Below are 15,953 nucleotides of genomic sequence, written 5' to 3'. Positions count from 1 at the left end.
TTACCAGTTGCAGCCTGCCTTTACTCATCTCACTTAAACTGTATTCTTTTGAACTGTAACCTCAGGAAAAATAAGTAAATTGTCCTGAGAGTGATCTAAAAAGTAAAAGCAACTTCACTGTGGAAAAAAAGAAAAGTACCCCGAATCCGAACCCCTACACTTTTTCCATTTAAATGCTTTTGAAATAAATTAATTCTGTGTCTCAAATACAGTTTTCTAATACTTTCTCCACTTTCCTGCTATATGAATTATGGAAGCAGGAAATCCATTTTCATTTATTTGTTTTCGATTCAAAGTATTCAAGATAAAGTCTTGCATAATTGTATTTATTAAAAATATCAACGCTGCAATTTCAGCTCAAAAAAAAACCCAATAAAAAAAGAAACAGACACCTCACTATCTAAACCTATAATGGGAAATGCTGTTCTTATCACAAAATACTTGGTAATTTACATGCACACCTCAACAAAAAGGAAGGAAGAGAAAGAACTTCATGTGAAATGCCAGAATACAGCTGATTTCCCAACACTTGGCCTTGTAATTCTTCTGCAGTGGGTAAAAATAAACTAATCTATACCTGGGCTTGGACTTTTCAATACAGCCTAAAATCTTAAGCTCATAAATCTCCTTTTAGAGGTTATGCAGCTGTTAAGGATATCATCAACTTTGAATTTTTGCAATTAATGAAACAAATCAAAGAAACAGATGCCATGCAGTAAAGTTCTGGATAGCATTCTGTCGAGGAAGTTTGCACTTCAGAAGCAGAGCCTGCTAACAGCTGTACATTGATACAGCAGTATAGAAACAGCCTCTGGATTACAGAAGATCATGTTTATTAGATTTTAAGCTTTAAGTTGTGCGATATGCTTCTTTCAGAAATTATAGAAGACCTCATATATCACTGCTCTGCAGGGAAGGGAGTGAAGAGAGGAACAACTGTCCTTTCCTCCAATTTGATATTTTAATGACAGCCTCTCTGCATGTCACTGTTGAGGCTTGCAGGTCTGCAGGTACAGTCAAATGAAGGAGGAGATTTGCCTTCATCAGGCAGGAGATGTCTGAAGTAGGCTGTAATGCCACTGCCTCCTATTGCCACACAGAGATACAGAATATATCATCTGCCAAGTTTGCACTTTCGTTTTATCACCAGCTGTAGTTGTTGAACTAATGCATACTTCCTCATCTCCCTTTCTCATTGAATAATTAAAAGAAGGAGATGAAGGAGGCAGAGCACTAGGCAGTCAAGTTCAGTGACTAATTGCACCAGAGTGAAGGAACCTGATTTGTTTCGTGACACTGCTACTGCCTGGCTATATAACCTTAGGTGAGGCACTTGACTCCTTTATGCCATGGCATTCTTATCTGTAAAAATGAGAAAATAACACTACCTTCCTCTGCAGGGTGCTTTAAGATCCTTGGAGGAAAGGCAAAGGGTTGCATGCATTCAGTTGCGTCTTGGGATTCAGCACAGCAGGGCCCAAACTTTGCTTCAGATAGGTGCTTATGTGCTTAAGCTCTCAAACTTTCGAAGCACTGGTGTCAGTTTCCTGAGTCTGCAGACAGCCTGAAACAAAATTCCTGAGGGCTAAACTTGAGATCTAACAATGTACATTTCTAATGCCAGCTTTTTAACCACGGTTATGTACATACTCAACTGATAGTCTTACCCTACCAAAATCAAGTGTTTGTCTCAATCTTGATCTTACTGCCTCCAACCAAACTGCCAACATCTTCGTTCTCTCTCTGGCAATGCTGCCTTGAGGGCTCCACTGGGGAGGCAGAGCCAGTTTTTCATACACAGAGATGTGGTCAAGGAAAGATGGAACAATCACCTTCCAATTTCATCACACGGAGCCAGGCTTGGATGCTGGATAGATACAGGCAGTCAGACAAGTTGGAGCAGCTTGACCTGTGGGGAGCATAAGATGTCTCTTCACATCACACCCTGCTCTTCCTGTATTGTTGTTTGGCAGAACAAAGTAGGTACAGACATTCCCATAGGAAATACATGTAAAATAAGATCAAAACTAAATAGGAAAGGCAAGGAACCACCAGTAAAAGAGTCAGACAATTTCTCACCACTTCATCAACCCTTTTGCTGCTCCTAATTCTGCAGAAAACAACAAGGAATGTCCAAGTTTCTGCCAGCCTGATGAGAGCTACAAGGCTTTTCTTTTCCTACTTTCCTGGAGTTTTTTTTTATCTTGGGCCTTTCAGAGGCAAAGCTGAATTGTACATCCCATTCCTGTTCAACAACCTATCATTCTGGGGCAGTGTGAGCTGTTGGGTTTGTCCCAGAATCCTTATAACCCCCCTTTGTCAAGGACATTTTTTTCTCTTACAGGACTGCCATCATTGGGTCCACCTTCCTCTGCCCCAGAGTGAATAGGCATAATCAACACACTGAACAAAAAGACTGCGCACCTCAGCAATAACCTTCCATGAGCAAACGTTTCCTTGTATACAAAGAAAGCATAGCGATCTAGGACTTCTGACACATCAGGAGAGCAAAATGACTTTAGCATCGACAGACTTTACCATTGGACAGGGATATGTAACTTTAATGTAAGGTAGCTGGGGTCAGGAAGCAAAATTCAGCCTATTACCACCACCCTTATCTCGTGTGCCCTTATTGCAACATGCAGTGGCCAGCTCGGTTTGGAATCGTTTAACCTGCAATAACACAGGAAAGGGACGTTACCAGCAGGCAGATGATCCACATGATCTTCAGCTCCAGGAATGCTTGCATTTGGTGGTCCCTCAGCCCACTTCCTCACGGGACAGGAGGTTGCACGGCAGAAACCACCACAGTAATTAGCTGGCTTACGCAGCCAGAGCAGAAGGCAGGCTGTCTTCCTTAGGACTGCTTCTACCAGGTAAGGACAGGAAAAGCTAGAGCAGCAGCTGCCCACACTGACCCTGTGTACTTTACGGGAAAGGAGGACGTCAGGCTGCAGAATTGTTAACTCGCTATTTTGTGTGCCCTAACTTCACTACTTCAAACAGCAGAATTACAGTAGTTAGGCTACAATACCATAACTCCATTCTGTTCCATTGCCTGGGACACGAAACTTAATCACGCAAAAATCCTCTCCACACAGCACGCCAATTTTATTGGCTCTAAAAATCCCCAAGAAGGTACAGATAAGCCTTCAGGTTTTAGAGCATTTACTCCCTTTACCCATTATAACACCTTTTAACGATGTAGAAAAGCATAGGTCCATGAACCCCACAATGCAATCGCACCATGAAAAACAGCGCCACAACCATTTTTTACATCTCCTTATTTGAATCCGCACTCGGAGAAAGATCCTGTTCCCATCAAAGTACACAGCAAGTTCCCATTAAAATCTGGCTCAGCTAGTATTTTAATAACACTTAGACATTCCCGTCCTTTGCATATTTCATCCGCGAATTGCTTTACAAACATGAATCCCCTAATTACAGGCGGATGATTTACTAAAACTGGAAATTCCTCACTAGTTCTGGCTTTCACTTTGAAGCTCTAGGATTCGCTCTTGTCCCTCGGCAGTTTGGAAGATCCCTCGACGCCGCTCGTTCGCGGCAGAGGCAGGGCAGAGAGGAAGACGCAGAGACGACGGCGACCCACCTTGAAGTTTCCGCGCCGGCAGATTTCGGCGCGGAGTGCCGGGGCGGCGCTGCCCGCGGGCCGGCGGCCGCCGCCGGGGCGTGAGCCGCGGGGGGCACCCACGTGGTGGCAGAGGAAAACCCGGCGGCGGCGGCAGCGGGAGGCTGCAGAGCGCGGGCGGCGGCGGGCGGGAGCCGCGCCGGGCTCCGCGCCCCTCCCGGCGGACAGCACCGGGCAGGAAGGGGTGGAGCGGCCGGCGGAGCGCAGCGCACGGGCGGGGTGCCGCGGGCGGGGAGGCATCCCGGCCATGCTGAAGCCGTGCGGGCGGGCGACGCCGAGCCTGCCCTGAGCGCTCTCCATGGAGCGGCTGCCCGGCCAGCCCTGAGCCGGCGGCCCCGGCCGCCCGCCCGCAGCCGCCCCCGATGGAGCCCGAGGAGCGGAAGATCTCGGTGTGGATCTGCCAGGAGGAGAAGCTGATCTCCGGACTCTCCCGGCGGACCACCTGCTCGGACGTGGTGCGGGTCCTGCTGGAAGACAGCCACCACCGGCGGCAGCGGCCGGCGCTGCCCGAGCCCGGCGGCGGGATGCTGTCGGGGCCCCCGCACTCCTACTGCATCGTGGAGAAGTGGCGCGGCTTCGAGCGGATCCTGCCCAACAAGACCAAGATCCTGCGGCTCTGGGTGGCGTGGGGGGACGAGCAGGAGAACGTGCGCTTCGTGCTGGTGCGCAGCGAGGCCTCGCTGCCCAACGCGGGGCCGCGCAGCGCCGAGGCGCGGGTGGTGCTCAGCAAGGAGCGCCCCGGCCACGGCCTGGGGGCGGCCCGCGCTAGCCTGGCGCTCACGCAGGAGCGGCAGCGGAGGGTGGTGCGGAAAGCCTTCCGCAAGCTGGCCAAGATCAACAAGAAGCGGCAGCAGCCGCTGGCCCGGGAGGCCTCGTCGGCGGAGAGGATGGAGACGCTGGTGCACCTGGTGCTCTCGCAGGACCACACCATCCGGCAGCAGATCCAGCGGCTCCGCGAGCTGGATCGGGAGATCGACAGGTACGAGGCCAAGATCCACCTGGACCGCATGAAGCGGCACGGCGTCAACTACGTACAGGACACCTACCTGGTGGGGACCGGCGGCGGGGAGCCGGAGCCGGGCGGGGCGGCCCAGCCCGCCGCCGGCCGCCCCGAGGAGGACTACGCCAGGAAGTGTGAGGAGGTGCTGCAGCTGCAGGAGCAGCGGGCGCAGCAGGAGGAGCTGCTGGAGCACCTGGCCGCCGAGATCCAGGAGGAGCTCAACGAACGCTGGATGAAGCGGCGGCGGGAGGAGCTGGAGCTGGCGGCGGGGCCCGGCCTGACCGAGACGGACTGCGACACCACGGAGCTGAGCGGCGGCGGGGAGGGCGAGCTGCACCTGGAGCACGAGCGGGTGAAGACCCAGCTGAGCACCAGCCTCTACATCGGCCTCAAGCTGAGCACGGACCTGGAGGCCATCAAAACCGACCTGGACTACACGCAGCGGGCGTGGGAGGACAAGGAGCGGGAGCTACAGCGCTTGCTGGAGACGCTGGGCACCCTGGACGTGGCGGAGGCGCCGGCGGAGCCGCGCGGGGCGGCGGGCGGGGGGCGGCCGGCGGCGGGGAGCAGCGCGGCCGGCTGGCTGGAGCAGGCGCGGGCGCTGCGCAAGGACCGCGCCGACAACGACGAGGACTCGGACACGGGGCTGAGCTCCATGCACAGCCAGGACTCGGACTCGGTGCCCGTCTGCGAGTCCCTCGTCTAGCGCCCGCCCGCCCGCGCAACCGGGCCCCGCAGCGCCGGGGGTAGAGAGCGGGCTCCGGCCTGGGCGGGCAGCGACACCGGGCACGGTACGAGCGGCGCGGTCTCTGCCCGGTGCCCCCCCGGCGGGCAGCGCGGCTCAAACTCGCCGCCGGTGCGGGGCTCGGCGGGAACGGGGCGGGCGGAGCGAGGATGCCGGGGCAGAGGGTGGTGTAGGACTGCCGGCAGGCGGAAGAGCTGCGGGTGCAGGAGGCAGTCACACGGAGGAAACGTTTTCATTTTAGCTCTTGAGTTTAAACTTGTTCTAACTAGTCATCCACGGGCAGCGTTTAGGCTGCCTCGCCGGTACTTTTATCTAAGGAAGAGAAACCCACAGCGTGGCTTTGTTTCATTCACGTCTGGGACTGCTCGCTCCTTAAATCCTGCCGCCTGCTTCCCTCTGAAGGTTTTCTTGCTGAGCTCGCTCCTTAAATCCTGCCGCCTGCTTCCCTCTGAAGGTTTTCTTGCTGAGCCTTTTAATCCTACGTTCCCCACAATATCCCCACTGTAGCATAGGCTACTTCGGATAATCTCTTTGCAAGTAAAACGCCAGGACGCAGGCTCCGTAGGGTAAATCAGTTAACTCCTTAACAGTTTCTCAGCGTTGCAAAGTCAGATGGTGGGTTATACTGGCTGTCATTTACAAACACACCCGGCTCCTTTCCATACAAAAAGTTACTGAGACTAAAGGTGCTGGTCATTTAATAACTACGGAGGAAAAGAGGTGTCAATACTACTGAAACTGACAGGGATCGCCCAGGGCACAAGCTTTTGGAAGGTACTGCAGTTCCTTTTGGCAACAAAAAAGGGTGAAAAACCAACAAACTAAATCAAAATACAGATTGTATTTGTTGTATTAACTCTGCTCTTCGTAGTGCTTCTTTTTATGCATAGATAAGAGTGCTTTGTTTAAAGGCATACTAAGAAATATATCAGTATCAATGTTCATTTGACAGTCATTGAAAGTAATTAGCAGTGCCTGTATGTACACAGCCTTCAACTACATTTTTTTCACTAGGCTAGCTGATATTTGGCTGAGCTCGGCTGTAGATAAACAAAGTACAGAATCAGCTTGAGCTACTGTTTTTAATAATATAGTTTGTATCAGGCCAAGAGACACAACGATAAAAGCATGACTCAAGCCCTACCTGCACTACAGTTTAATCTTTTCAGTTGTTCCAATAAAAAAACCCACAGCATCAGCTGTAACATGCATTTCACTTAACTGCCAAATCTTCCTTTGCAGTTTAATTCTTACCAAAAAGATACAATCTGCTCTTACAATAAGAGACATTAAGGATTCTTGTATTCCAGAATAATTGCAGAAACAGTTTAGGCAGTGAGAGACCAGAGGACCAGAGAATATTTAGTCAGGTCCGACTGACGTGAACTTTTTAAAACTTCCAAGATTATTATTTATGTAAGGCTATTTATGAAAGTTTTCATTTAACAATAAGAAAGTATAAAAGAGGGGTACACCAACAGACAAGTTCTTTATTGTTGATAAAAACCTCACAGCTTTCTCACCCAAAGACCAGGTTCCACCCTTTCGCAGTGTTCTTGCTGGTAGGAATTCTGTTGGACAACAGACGACTAGACTCTGCGACCGGTCAGTTTGAAAGCAATCAGATAAATACTGTCTGTGGATTTGTTAAGGCTGTACAATTCCCTACACACTATCATTCTTGATAAATGTTTTTCCACTGAATGGGTCTCAGTTATAACAAACTGGTTTATTTTAAACACTGATTATATAATTGTTTTTCATATTTTAGTCAACCTTGGAAAATATTTAAGAACCTATTTTTAGAGCTAATAAAACTCTTAATAAGACTAAATAAGTGTTCCCAATTGAGTGTGATTATATACATATATATCAGGTCTGGGATTTTGTTGTATTATCTTCTGGTGTCATTTACCCTCTTGCAAAGCAAGTAGAAAGATACACCAAGTCAGACCTCTCCGGTCTGTCTCATGACAGCGTTGTCCCCTCACTTTCTGAGGGCACGAGTGGCTCCCTCAGGTACTAGTAACAGCACGTGCGTTCCTCAGACCTAGTCACTGTAGGGATAGTATAGTGGCATTTAGAAATGTTGGCCCGTGTCCAGAGTGAGGAATTTCACCCCACTCTGCAATTAAAGGTATTTATATGGAAGTAGAGCTGAAGAATAAGTTGAGAGGTGGGGGAGTCGAGTTCTTGCCCTGCATTATATTAGGCAGTAAAGATGTAATGGGTGGGTGATGCAAGTATCTGTTGATAGCTTCTCCAGTGACTGATGTAAGCAATAAACCTGAAATTGCTTTACGTAAGTTCTCCCATTAGCCACACCAAGCAAATAAAAAGCAAGCACATTATAGAAATAAGCTGCAACAGGCCGTACGTCATTATACTATTGATATAGGCGTTGGGTATTTTGTGAAGCATGATGCGAAGGAAGCCAGGAAATTCAAAGTTGCAAAGCAAAGTCTGTCTACTCATCCTCAGCTAGGAAAATCCTTGAGACCAGGACAAAACCACTTTTGCTTTAGGTCACTGAGGGACACACTTGTAGGGCACCATGCAATGCTTACTCATGGCCTCTTGGTACTCTAGATATGATGCAGTAGATCATGACCCTGCTGAGCTGCTGGCACTGCTGCTGGTGGCACTGTAGTCTCAAGGTTTTGGTGGGAGCTGCAGTGACTTTCTACAAGAACATATTTGAACATGTTCCTATATTGTGCAGGTAAAATTTGGTATATTTATTTGATATTTGAACAGTTACAAATGCAATTGCAAGGGGTTCAGGTTTTGTTCCTGCACACAGACTGAATCCAAACATCTTCACAAATCCCTATCTCTCTCAAACCATTATTAAAACATTAGTATACAAGAGGAAATCACTGTTTGCGTTGGACCAGGTACTTCTCCCTTCCCATCTTCTGGACTTGGATATCCTCACTAAGATAATAGAGACAAGCCACAATTCCCTTTGAGAGGGAATTTGGCTCTGGGTTTTTTTGCTGGGCACATAGCCAAAGGTTAGGAAAGCTGATTCAGAATCACAGGTAGAAGGGCAGGATTTTTATCTCCAGTTCTGAGAGAATGGAAGAGACCGTCAGAAAAACCCAACCAACATCATGACAGAAGTCTACCTTCCAGCACTGCCAACAGAGAGGTGAAAGCTTTAACACCTGCTTTCTTATTTTTTGTTTTTAAATACCTTTCTCTTCTATCTTCCATAGTCAAGTCCAGTCTAACCTTTGTCTCATCCTAAGACCAGATGAGCAGATATAGATAGCCACGAATTAAATAAAACACTAACAGCATTATGAACTATTTAAGATAAATCCATGTATAGTACCACATTGCCCTCTTTATTCAACACCCAATCTGCTTCTCGAAGGAACTGTCAAGGACCAAGGCCGCCAAGCCTTTCTCAGACACAATACCTACAGAAATCAAAGGGAGTTTTGTCCAGGAGACATAATCAGAGTGAAATCAGGCCTTAGTTTCAGGCATCCTTTAAACCAGCATTATCAAGCACTACTACACAAGTCCTGTCTGTTTGCTGCCCTTGGCCACATTTTTTCTGACCCTACATAGCACTTTATTCTGTGCCTATATGAGAGTTTGTGGAACCAGACAGCGAACCAGATCAGAAAAAAAATTGATGCGCTTTAATTTAGACAAGTCGCTGATGCGGCTCAATGTACAGTTACACAAATGCTTATGCCAATTACAAGGTACAGTGGTAAAAATGAGAAAACGAAGGCAATGCTGACTTGCATGTTGGCAAAAGCTTAGTTCAGACTGTAAACATCCCCCCCATTCACAGTCTAAAGAGGTTTCTGGTGGAAGACTAGCGCTGGAGCTGAAGCTTCATTGACATCAATTACACTGACCTATATTAAACCCAAAATGAGTCAGGTAGTCCAGCTTTCTGCCTTAACCTTGTTTCAGAAACCCACTATCAAGCAATATTATCAGAATGAAGACTCTGTGTCAAATTCGATATATTTCTAGTCCTTAACACATGTAAGAGATCTGCCACTTTGAATAAGTACTTTGTAGGGATATAATTTGATGCTTTAAACGGAGATGGAAGAGGGAAGGCAAATACATTTACTGTAATGAACACCACTGACATGCAAAATGAATGACCTATTAATTATTGCCATTTACTCTAAAGCAGCATGTAGCCAGCCAAATCAGTCTGGTTGATTTACAGTGACAGATCCTTTTCCAGAGAAAGTACAGTCGTGGTTTCAGACAAGATATAGTCGAAGGAGGCAAGCAAGTAAGTGAGTGTAGAGAAGGAAAACATGTCATCAAGCTTTATTGACTGCTTGCGCGAAACATATTTTCCAGGTTTACTTTAAAATTAGTCTGTGTGCCTATGTCTAGAGAGACACGCACACAGACCTCCCCTCCTCCCAAATTCTACACTACTTTGGGCTTTCCCCCTTCCCCTTTCATTTGCTCTGAGCTGGGACTGTAGCTCAATACATGAAAAGGCACGGGCCTTGAAATAAAACAACAGGTCTGGTGAGCTATGCTGGTTACCGAGTTGAAATACAAGCCATTGCGGATTGTTGGAAGCAGTTGTCCTTTGAAGTCACTTGATATTATTGCTCCTGAGCTGGCATACAAAGTTTAAAGAAATGAGCATCACAGAGTGCAGGGAGTCTACATGGATGTTACTTCTTTTATACTAACTCACAATGCTAAATGAACTTGGAAGCATAACAGAAATGGAAAACTTAATAAACTCAAAGCAAAGTTGGGCTCTATATCCAAATTAGCCAAATATCTTCAAGTAGAATTATCAAATACTATTAAAAAAAATACCGCTTGCATAATTTAATACATTACTTGTGTAAATGCATCAGAGCAGAACCTTCCATGCATGGCGGATTGTCACACCCTTTCACAGGCTGAATAACACTACTAAGTTGGCCGTTGATTTCTTAGAGTGTACAGTACTAACTCTACCAGGGCATTAGAATACACCCTTAAAATATAACTTCTGCAGGCTTTACACTCTACCTGCATATTAGTTTGTTGACACTTTAAGCTTTATTTGGGAAGTTTTATTAAAATCCCCTTCCCTCAGTTTTGAAAGTATTCCAGAAACCCACTGATGTTCCATGAAAAAAGGTTCCTTCCCAATAACCTTTTTCCTACTTCCTGCCAACCTCCCCTACTCCTCAGCATCTGCTCTGAATTTCATTAATAGTCTTGTTCAAATTGGCGGGACTCCATGGATTCAGTTTTAGGATCCCCCTTAGTAAGAAACCTGAAGAACACAAGTTTCTTTCTATGTCTTGGCAAAAACTCCTTATTTGTGTAGGACGTGGCAATCTCAGGAGTACTTTTGTAGTTCTTTATGTAATAGCATGTCATACAGATTAAGGACATACTCTTACCAGCTGGTTTATGCCACTGTTGCTCAACTCCCTTGCCCACCTTTTTTTTTTTTTTTTTCCTTCTTTTTACTTTAAACATGTTACCTTCTGAATTTTCCCCTTCTCCTAATTTGAAGCAAGTACTTCTCACACAAGGAGGAAGAATATCTCCACAGATGATATTCGGGGGGGAATGTTACTGTGGAGCAGTGGGGTAGGAAGATACAGTTTCTATTCCTGGTTTGAAGAATAAATTGAATAACGAGTGGTATCTTATTTCCCTTGGACTGTAAGCTTTTGATGAAGATATTTACTGTGTGATTGTACACCATCTGGCAGAAGGAGGCCTAATCTACTTGAGGCCTTCTAGGTACTGTTATAATGAAAATGTTAAACAATTTCACTCTTCTGTGCCTCAGTTCCCCTAATGTTGAAGTGTATGTGCTTCCCTTTTCTGAATGATTTCAGATCATCTTTCCCATTTCCCACTGTGTAGTGAAACCACCACAGAGTGATCTCAGAACACAATCCCGCTAAGGCAGTCTTGGGATTTTATAGAGTTTACCGGAAAAAAAAAAAAAACAACAAACCAACAAACCACAACAAAAAACCCCCCTGTGACTCATAGAAAGGGCTCTTACATATCTGAAACATACTATCATCAGCTTACTAGCACTGCACTTCACATGGCTTAATTATGTGATTATTTATTATCTCTAAAAGAAATACTTTTCATCAGTCAAATTGTGCGCATAAGCAGGTCTTTGGAAAATGTGTTAAAAGCCTTTAGGAAAAATATTTAATCCCTGTTTCAATTTAATGTAATCCCCTTGTTTTAATCTCTTAGAGTGTATTTTTTTACATGTAATCAGGCTATTAGTTTATGCATTTAATTATCAGTGTAGCCTAATAGTTGGGTGGTGATTCTTTTTCCTGCCTTCCACTGAATCTCCCCTTGATAGACATATCTTAAGAACAGACGAAAAGTGACTTTGCACATTAAGAGACATGGATCACCTTTAGAAAATGTTGGTGCTTGTTCTTCCCACCACTAGCACAGAAGCAAATGATTCGCTTTCAACTACAAACTTCTAGCTTTTTTGTTTCATTTTTTTTCACAGTTGCTCTTCACTTTCTCACAGTAAAGTCTCTTCATAATTCTACTACAGGATTCCTTTTTGGAGTGACTGGATGACTCATGAATCACCAGTAGATTAAAATCTTAAAGCCAGGGTTATAAATTTTTTTTTTTTTTTTTTTTTATAATCCTGTCCCCTGCTCATTTTCTGTCTCCTACTTTCCCTGCTTGGTCTAAAAAAAAAAAAAAAAGTTACTCTGACCAGACAATAGAGGGTCAGACACTCCAATTTTGCCATCCTTCAAAGGAAGATATAGCACACACAGCTCCAGGTGTCCTGTATCTGTAACACACAGAACAGCACGTACAGCTGTGCACCATCCACAGAAGTGAGCTGATTAGAAATGTATTTCCTAGGCCAAGAGAGGAAGAAGAAGCAGGTTTGAAGATAGTATATTGTAAATTACTTATTCTTAGCCCTGATACGGGTAACTAATGATCTTCAGCAGATGATTCCAATGTGAAACAGAATAACCCGATCATCTGATTATTTTGGATTAATCTTTACATATTTACTGACTTCAGGGTGTGGATTTTTAAAAAGAGTATCCACTGTTCCCTACTTGTGATGTGTACAGTTAGGCAAGAAAACAGCATCATGGCCTAGAGGGATTTATAAACCAGTCAGGGTAGTAACGAGCACGGACCTTGCTGCTTTCCGGTCTGGTGGAGAAGTAAAACTTTCTGCCTCTGCACTGCCTAAATGGATTGGGGATGGACAGGGACAAAAGTGTGGAGAATAAAACTGTGTCAGAACGGAACTGACCCCAAGAAAGACAAACTGGAGAGGAGGTAGCTGAAGGGAACGAACAAGAAAAGACAAAACCAGCAAGAAGCCTGGATACTAGGAAAGTAGCAGGCAGCATGAATTAACTCCTGCCTTGTAACAAGGGAGGAAACTCAGAGTCTGCCATCACCACTGCGCATCTTGTGCTTCACACTGTTTCACTACAACCATCTAACAAACAGCAGCCCGGGAGGGGCAGGAGTCCCTGCCTCAGTATCTTCACAGTGGGTCACCACTGTAGCCAGGTGAACAGGAGGAAAGAGAGATCAATGAAAATCTTGTGATTTTCCTGAGGTTTTGTTAGCTCAGCTGTGAAGGGCAGTGACTGCAGAATTTGCAATAGGCTAGTGTGCTGACAATTTGAGGATGAAATGGCACACTCAAGTTGTTTTTTTTTCCTTCACTTTTAGCTTGTACTTGTTAAGTATGGAGGAATGAGTGTTCCGCTAGATGATATATAGTTTCTATCATAAAAGTTTCTCTGCAATATACCCTGTTCCTAGAACATTAGGCCTTAGTTGCTGTTTTACAATCCGGGATGTTGTCACGTTGCTCCAAGTGTTTACCTACATGATCTGCCAAAAACAGTGGCACAAAGTAAACAGGGTATTTAGCTTAATTTAACAGGCAATCTTAAGGTAAAAGCAAATCCAGACGTATTCTTCCAGTTCACACAAGCCAGCTTGCAAAGCATGTGCAATGGCATTTCTAAGTATGTTTTGCAAACTAGTTTTTGTAAAACAAGCCAACTGAGCCAGATTTGAGTTTCAGTAGTTTAAAGTTTCTTGCCATGTGTCACTGAAGTGATTCACATGTAGATCACTTAATCTAGTTAATGAACACAATTACCATGTTTTGACAATATTAATTGGACCTGTACTTACACTCCTTTCTGCATTTCACCTTCATAACCACCTCCACAATTATCAACTCCTATGGCTTTAGTATGCCTAAAGGAATAGTTTACCTTTATAGAACATATATTTCATTATTAACTTCTCTCTCGTTGCCCCTCCCTCCAATATTTTTCCCCACAGAATTTCCAAGCCTTTTTCTTTTCCTCCAGTCATTAGCAATTGGGCTTCATCTTTGCAAATAACAAGGGTGAGAGATATCTGCCTGTTCAGAAGTTGTCTGCCACACACTTTCAACTCAAGGCTTATAACTGCTAAGTCACAGTCATTCCAGTGAACTTGCTTTCACACCAGTATTCTGGGATTTCTTTTACTTATAAAACTGAAGAATGGACATTTTCCTAGTTCAAAGATGGGTAACCAGACAACCAGCTTATGTGAAAGGGCACGAGTTCCACTGTTTTGGCCAGGATATTAGAATCTGCTTGTAAAAGGAGACAAGCTAGAAACCCTGAAGATGTACCCAGTTAACCCAGTGATTGATTTGTACAATGTTTTCAGCTAGAGCTAAGTAATATCATTCTTGTTAGCATTTGTATAGCAATAGCACCACACAAGATAGAAAGTTGCTGTATTTTGTATTTTTAAAAGAGAGAGCACAAGGCAGCCCTTGCTCTGAGGAGATCACAGTACAGACAGACAAGCCAGACATGACTGAGTTGACAGGCATAGGAGCTGCAGTGACTTGAACTGGGTGCGCAGCAGGTTAGTAACAAAGACAGGAGCAGAAGCCAACTCTCCTGATTCCCAATCCGTTTTCCTCTCTCTGCTAGACCCACACTTGCAGCCTGTGATGTGGTACAGACAAAAGATGAGGTATAAATTCACCTCCACCCCTTACAGCCACGGGAGCAGTATACCAGGTAACTTGTGGAGACTTATTCAAGCTATTGAAGAAACACAGGAGGTCAAAGAACATTAGTATCTAAACTACTACATTTCATAACCATGTTTCTTAATAGTCTTGAGCCTGTAATTTTTTACTCTGAGAATTTATGGTTTGAGGAAGGGGTTTGATTCATTTACATATTAGTTGCATAAATAGCTGCTATTTCTATAAATATGTTTTATTCTCCATCTCCTGGATTCTGTATTACTTTCCGCAAAAAGAACTTTCCAAAAATACTATAAAGATCTGTCCATGAATACATTTTCCAACTAATTTTTTTCAATATTGTTAGCAATATATAATTAGAAAATACATAGTTTTGGGACTCAGTAAAAAAAAATATGCTTGTGTTTTACTTAGGGCCTCAGCTCTACCATTCGTCTTTTTCTCTACGTGCTACTGTTACAAGTTTGTGTTATACGCTACTCAAAATCATGAGTCTGGAGAGTTATCTCAGATTTGTTCATCATGGAAGTCCAATCTTTGTCATTAAAGTGACACTAACAAATTTTCAGTAGCTCCATGGAAAACCAAACAGAATTATGGCCTAACGATTGAGATACCTATCACAGGATATCAGAAATTGGGATACTCACATTGTTCATCAAAACAGCCAAACAAGCACTAAACCAGCCAACAGTCCACTAAAACTTGCCTCAATGAACAGCAAATTCATTTTCACATGATGTAGAGTGGAGAACAGAGTTGGTTGGGAAAGTTCAGACAAGGCTGCTGTATTTTAATCTGCCAATCCAGCAAAAGTGAAGCACTTTGTGAAGACTGACTGCCAAAAGTTGTTCACCCAGCGGGTAGGTATCACTCCAAAGCCTGCCCGGCTTCTTCTCATACGAGCTCTCCAGCTATTGCTGTTGTGCCTGGGACATGGCTGCCAACATGAACGTTTCTCTTTTTCCTTCACTTATAGCTGGCAATTTCAGGTGAGGAGGAGTATCAGAATCAGTATCAGTGGCTACAGAACCTAAGAAGATTCTTTCCTTCAGACAGACTATTGCCGGTACGGCCATTTGAACTAAGGTCAGTCCTGAGGTTCTCAGCTTTACTTTAAAAAACATAAACAGAGTATTTTTAAGTTACTGAAGGGCACTGCTATGAAGATCTGTATTGCCACAAGAGGCTTTATTAGACAAATATTCCATACGAAGAAAGATTACATCTTTCGCTAGGGCTCAAAAGGATCAACTCCAAATGTTTTATCATGTATCTTTTGATCTGTCTAGATGAAAGCCCTAGTTATTATATAATACAAATGAACATTATGTTGTCTAGAAACCCACTGTGATTAGTGCTCCACAGATTCCAAACAATTTGGTCCTTCACCAAAAGCTAGGATGTGGGAAGGTAGCCGTGATACACAGTACATTTTTAACATGAGAAATTTCCATTTTTATTGAAGTCTCTAATGAACTAAATAATACCAAAGAAAAGA

At 44.6% G+C, this 15,953-nt stretch overlaps 1 protein-coding gene across 1 annotated transcript; it reads left to right on the top strand.

Moving 5' to 3' along the window:
* Positions 1 to 4,011: 4,011 nt before the first annotated feature.
* Positions 4,012 to 5,355, top strand: RASSF10 (Ras association domain family member 10; the record flags this gene model as incomplete). Its single annotated transcript, XM_082485410.1, has 1 exon — positions 4,012 to 5,355. One exon carries the CDS (start codon positions 4,012 to 4,014, stop codon positions 5,353 to 5,355), a length of 1,344 nt encoding a protein of 447 aa, XP_082341536.1.
* Between the last annotated feature and the right edge of the window lie 10,598 nt (positions 5,356 to 15,953).

The sequence above is a fragment of the Vanellus vanellus genome, assembly GCF_965231255.1.
Source record: "Vanellus vanellus genome assembly, chromosome: 6".
Classification (NCBI taxonomy): domain Eukaryota; kingdom Metazoa; phylum Chordata; class Aves; order Charadriiformes; family Charadriidae; genus Vanellus; species Vanellus vanellus.
Note: the sequence above shows the minus strand (reverse complement) of the source record. Positions and strands in the feature narration are given on the sequence as shown.